The 6089-nt window shown below is 42.2% G+C and overlaps 1 protein-coding gene across 2 annotated transcripts in view; it reads left to right on the plus strand.

Annotated features, from left to right (window-relative positions):
• CDH13 (cadherin 13) overlaps positions 1–6089 on the plus strand; it is a 1196315-nt gene that overhangs the window by 1180900 nt on the left and 9326 nt on the right. Inside the window, exons 12-13 of one of the 2 annotated variants that reach the window (XM_017543720.2) lie at positions 192–425; positions 3457–3706. In XM_017543720.2, the coding sequence (XP_017399209.1) occupies positions 192–425; positions 3457–3689 (467 nt within the window). In that variant the 3' untranslated portion in view covers positions 3690–3706. The remainder of the gene's footprint in view (positions 1–191; positions 426–3456; positions 3707–6089) is intronic. The other variant, XM_017543721.2, reaches the window with a different exon arrangement.

Genomic DNA, 6089 nt, shown 5'->3' on the forward strand with positions numbered 1-6089 from the left:
AGGCGGAGGTTGCGGTGAGCCGAGATCGCGCCATTGCACTCCAGCCTGGGTAACAAGAGCGAAACTCCGTCTCAAAAAAAAATAAAATAAAATAATGGTAAAGTGTACTAAGTTTACAACATATAAAGTACTATGGTAAATTGCTCTCAAATATACCAGTTGCATATCAACATCTTCCCTTTTTCTCACAGGCAACCCTCCTGCTACGGGCACTGGGACTTTGCTGATAACCCTGGAGGACGTGAACGACAATGCCCCCTTCATTTACCCCACAGTAGCTGAAGTCTGTGATGATGCCAAAAACCTCAGTGTGGTCATTTTGGGAGCATCAGATAAGGATCTTCACCCAAATACGGATCCTTTCAAATTTGAAATCCACAAACAAACCGTTCCTGATAAAGTCTGGAAGATCTCCAAGATCAACAGTAAGTCTGGTTAAAGCATTCCCTCTTTATTCTTCCAGCTTTCAGTTTAGTTTCTCTTTCCCAAAATGCTCTTTCTCTACTACTCTCTCATGTATTCTCATTTGTTTCATTTTAAGTTATTGACATATTATAAACACTGATAATTTTCCCACCAGCGAACAAATGCAATTTATAAAAATATTGAATGCTGTTTCTTACAAAAGCAAACATAGACATTTTCTCTTCTGCTTCCTCTCTGATCTTTTCTATACTGTACGCCCTGTGTTGTATACCCTATCCTGTCTACTGTATATACTATATACTATAACTCCAGTATTCTTTATTTAAAAATGTAATATATTTAGGGGGTACAACTGCAGACTTCTAACATACATACAATGCACAGTGGTGAAATCTAGGCTCTTAGTGTCCCTATCACCCAATAGTGAACTTTCTCTTGACTCATCTGTAGTTTCTGCATTTCTGCCATTCCAGAGTTCTCAGCCACGAGACTGTGATTCTTTGTCCTTCCTCTTTCTCTTGCTTTTTTCTTTTAATTAAACTCGACAGATTCTTTCTTTGTAACTAGCTTACAAAGAATATTGCCCAACCTGCCCAGTCTTAGGCCTTCAAAATACAGGAGTCTCTGCTTCTCCCCACGTAGCTCTTGGCTCAGCGTCTCTCCAGTCTCAGAGACAGGGAACTGTGTTTACATTAACTTTCACCAGCGCATTCAAGAGACTTTTCATGGTGTACCTGCCTTCATAAAAGACTAAAGGAAAGAGAAGTGCTAGGATAAGAATCTTCAGCCTCTAACCTTCCATTGTATGCTGCAGACCTCCTCGAACTTGACTTAGTCTAATGACGGCCTTGGCTTTTCTTTCAAATCCTTGGCCATCATCCTTGACTTTGATGTCTTCTTCCATGGGTCTTCCTTCTCCTTTATGAAACGTGCAAGCAATGTCTCCTCCCATCTGTCCTTCCATATGGGTAGGTGGAGTTCAAAACTTAACCCAACATCTATCACTTGCCCTATGAAGACTGAAACACCAATGTATTAATATGAAGTATCCCTAAATCCGCAATCTCACCCACGTTCTTCCCCAAATGTGAACTGCTAAGTTCACTTTGTCTCCCAACAAAGTCAAAGAACAGAAAAAGGAAAGTAAAGGAAAAAAAGACATTAGACACGACATCTTCAATAATGAACTTACCCTGCTATTGACCTAGTCAGGGTTCTCACTTCTTATATCCGTGGTAGAACTTTTGAGGGAGACAGAGAATTACCCATTTCATTAGATTTTGCAAATGTATTGTACAGTTGTGCATAACATTTTCTATTTAAAAATCTCATAAGTATTGTTATAGCCCTATCTCATATCTTATTTTATTAGTGCCTTTTGCTTGTTATTGATTCTATTTGCCTGTCTATTTTACTGCTTTTTAAAGAATGAATTCTGTTACACTGATTATTTTTTTATTAAAACAGCCCTTCTCTTGTTTGAGGGGTTAATGTTTTATTTGCTGGTTTTTATGGATATAACCAATTTAAATAAGCATCTCCAGTTCTGTCCAACTGGAGCTTTCCCATTCAAGAGTTTTTTTGGTGGGGGGTGGAGGAGGGCAGTGAACATCAGGATATACAGCCAATGCATGCTGGGCTTAATACCTACGTGATGGGTTGAGAGGTGCAGCAAACCACCATGGCACACGTTTACCTGTGTAACAAACCTGCACATGTACCCCAGAACTTAAAAGTTTTTTTAAAAAAAGTAGTTTCTCCTCTGCTCAGGGAAGACAGAAAAATGCTCTTTGATTTAATCTGCCATCTTACTGGGTGACCATCACATTAGTTATTGCTGCTGCCGTCACCTTCCAGTAATGACCGTGCTTCACCTATTTTTATTTCCACGTCATTACACTCTTGTTTTTTTCTCCTTGCTTTACTTAATAGATAAATGCCTTCTAAATTACTTTGTTGTCTCCTACATTTTTTTCTCAGCATCTAGTCCTGTTTATTCCCAGAAAAGGGCATTAAAAAATATGTTTGCCCCTCATCATCTGAGTGACTTTAGCCCAAGGCTGAACAAGAGGCCAGCTGGTGCAGCCACTGCCAAGTGTCACCCAGTGGCCTGGGTGACAGTGGATATTGCCACCGCATATGGCATTAGGGAAGTGGAGGGGAAGCTTAAAGATCCAGTCTCTGTGTTGAGGGTTCCCACCCAAATCTAGAGCTGTAGACTGATGACTGATTAAAAAAATAAAAAACAAGGCTGGGTGCAATGGCTCACACCTGTAATCCCAGCATTTTGGGAGGCCAAGGTGGGCAGATTACCTGAGGTCAGGAATTCGAGACCAGCCTGGCCAATATGGTGCAACCCCATCTCTACTAAAAGTACAAACTTTAGCTCATTGTGGTAGTATGTGCCTGTAATCCCAGCTACTCAGGAGGCTGAGGCAGGAGAATTGCTTGGACCCAGGAGGTGGAGGTTGCAGTCAGCCGAGATCACACCACTGCACTCCAGGCTGGGCAATAGAGGGAGACCCTGTCTCAAAAAAAAAACTAAAGACACAAAACATAGGCTATGGAACCCATTTCCATGACAGCAGATCAGGGTCCTGCCCACATTGAGAGCAGGTTGATTTTCACCTTAGCTTTCTAGATGTGGAATACGTTTTTTGTCGAGATGGCTTTTTCGTGTAATAAATTTGCAGGGAGGAATTCTAGGTACTCAGTCATCTTCATGAAAGGAGCTCTTCTTGAAATTGATTATGATGGCACTGAGGCACAGAACTCTGATGATGGAAACATCCTGTCTCATTACAGGAGCCACCAGCCATTTGTGCCTTCCAGACCCTTGGAATGTGGCAGGTGCCATTGAGGATCTTAACTGGTATTTTTATTTGATGTTAATCAATTTAAATTTAAGCATTCCCATGATTATAAATGAAAATGTGACATCTGTTTGGTGTGATTTTAGTCACCAAAACCTCACTCTTTTATTGGAAAAAGTCTCATCCTCTCTCACCAGGATCCTTCTTCCCTTTACAGATACACATGCCCTGGTCAGCCTTCTTCAAAATCTGAACAAAGCAAACTACAACCTGCCCATCATGGTGACAGATTCAGGGAAACCACCCATGACAAACATCACAGATCTCAGGGTACAAGTGTGCTCCTGCAGGAATTCCAAAGTGGACTGCAACGCGGCGGGGGCCCTGCGCTTCAGCCTGCCCTCACTCCTCCTCCTCAGCCTCTTCAGCTTAGCTTGTAAGTTGGCCTAACTCCAGTGCATGCACAGGTATGAAATTGTAACTTCACAGGATCCATGACACCAGCGTTTTTCCATATACCTTTCCAAGAAAATGCATTCTGGAAGAATCATTCATCTTTTGTGTATGTCTCTATGATAGAACATGTTACATGTAAAAGTGATCCACCTAATGCTTGAAGGCATCTTAACAATCCCTGCCAGACAGTCTGAGGAATTGTACAAAGGTGTTCATTGCTAGCCTGCAAACCAGATGGTAAGCAAAACGTCCTACAGATGCCGCTCAACTTGAGCTAATGAAAATGTGCCCAGATTAGTTAACTGTTCTATCAGAGGCCCGTTTCTCTCTACATTATGCAGAATAATCTTTTGCAAGGTTAAAACAGGTATGATGAGACTTTCTGAGAATACTCATGAGAATTTATGGATGGAGGTTGGGCTGCAGGGGAAAGGATAAATGCGTAACTCACAATGTTTTTTCACTGACTAGTAATAATGACTATAATATAATGAAACATTATTTTAAACAAATGAATTATTATGCAGAGTAATATAGATGCATAGATGTGAGGATAAAATGAATAAATACGTGTGTCAAATATTCCTCATTTATGAACTACTAGTCCAATTTTAACTTTAGCGGTGATTTATATGTAACTGTTACCGTCCAAAAGCCTCTGGGGCCTTGCTCTTTGCCTTTTGAGAAGGTATCGGTGTAACTGTGAATTAGGAAGTTGGGAAATTCACAGAAAAAGAAAACAGAAGGTTTTACATCCTAGTGACAGTAGCAAGCCACCAGGAAATCACAGAGTCCAACATTGGGCATGTATGTGTGTAAAGCTGTATGCAAGACCAGAGTCCTGTGGGTAGAAGGAAAAAGAAGGGCTGGGTGTGGTGGCTCACGCCTGTAATCCCAGCACTTTGGGAGGCAAAGGCAGGTAGACCGTTTGAGGTCAGAAGTTCAAGACCATTCTGGCCAACATGTTGAAACCCCGTGTCTACTAAAAATACAAAAATTAGCCATGCGCGATGGCACGTGCCTGTAGCCCCAGTTATTCGGGAGGCCAAGGCAGCAGAATCACTTCAACCTGGGAGGTGGAGGTTGCAGTGAGCCAAGATCATGCCTCTGCACACCAGCCTGGGTGACAGAATGAGAAATCATCTCAATCAGAAAAAAAAAGAAAAAAAAAAAAAAAAAAAAAAAAAAAAGAAAGGAGAAGCCATTACAGCATCTCACTGGCCCTTCAGACTAGACATTTCTGATAGTGAACATATTGTCGTCCCCTTGTGACCTGTCCCTTTCCCTGACTTGTCTCTGATGACTGTACCACTGCCATCATCATGACCATCATCCCCATGTCTCCTTCCCAGTCTTCCCACTGCAAAGCCCAACAGAGTCTATGGGTGCAACAGTTCCATCCATCCCTGCCTCCACCCACCTGTCTTAGATGCTTGTGTTCACTTACCTCGATTATCTCACTGGCTTTCTAACTTCATCTCATCTGATGAGCATGCGAATCAGAAAGAGAAAATAGGAATCAGGAGGCTGCCCCTCAGAGGCTCCTTCTGAGTCTTTTCTGTAAAGTAGAGACAATTTCAGATGAAGGGATAGAGATGGGGCCAGGGCCTGAGAGGAAATTAGGAAATCTGGTCAAAGGGCAGACAGTTGGCAGTCGGGCTGTACTTTGAGCAGGGGTGGTCCAGAGGAGACTGGATACTGTCTTAGTCTGTTCAGGCTACTATAACAAAATACCATAAACTGAGTGGCTCATAAATAACAGAAATTTACTGCTTATGGTTCTGGAGGCTGGGAAGTCCAAGAACAAGATTCTGGCAGATTCATTGTCTAGTGAAAGCCCACTTTCTGGCTCATACATGATGCTTTCTCCCTGCATCTTCACATGATGGGAGAGGCAAGGCAGCTCTTGGGTGCCTCTTTTATATGGGCACTCATCCCATCCCATCCATGAGGACTCTGACTTCCTGACCTTCTAATTTCCCAAAGGCCCACCCTCCTAATACCATCGCCTTGGGGATTAGGTTTCAGCATATGAATTTTGGAGGACACAAACATTCAGACCATAGCACATACCATGAATTTATAGCAACTCATTATGCTTGTTTGCCCCTTGCTGTGCTGACAGATAGCCTAGACCTAGATTTCTAGAGTGTAGGAATATTCCCTTCATGAGCATGTACTGTCTGGGGCCTGGTCTGCTGAGTCATTGCTAGTAACCTGCAAGTCATTCTTATATAGTATCAGCTGGGTAGATGATGGTGGATCTCAACTCTGGCTGCACAATAGAAGCACCTGGGGAATTTTTAAACATAGCTACCCATACCTGGGCCCTAACCTATGAATGTATGAATGGAAAGGCAGCTCAGATGTTTGTCCTTTTTTTTTTTTTTTTTT

Source organism: Cebus imitator, unplaced genomic scaffold (genome assembly GCF_001604975.1).
Source record: "Cebus imitator isolate Cc_AM_T3 unplaced genomic scaffold, Cebus_imitator-1.0 Scaffold159, whole genome shotgun sequence".
NCBI classification, from domain to species: domain Eukaryota; kingdom Metazoa; phylum Chordata; class Mammalia; order Primates; family Cebidae; genus Cebus; species Cebus imitator.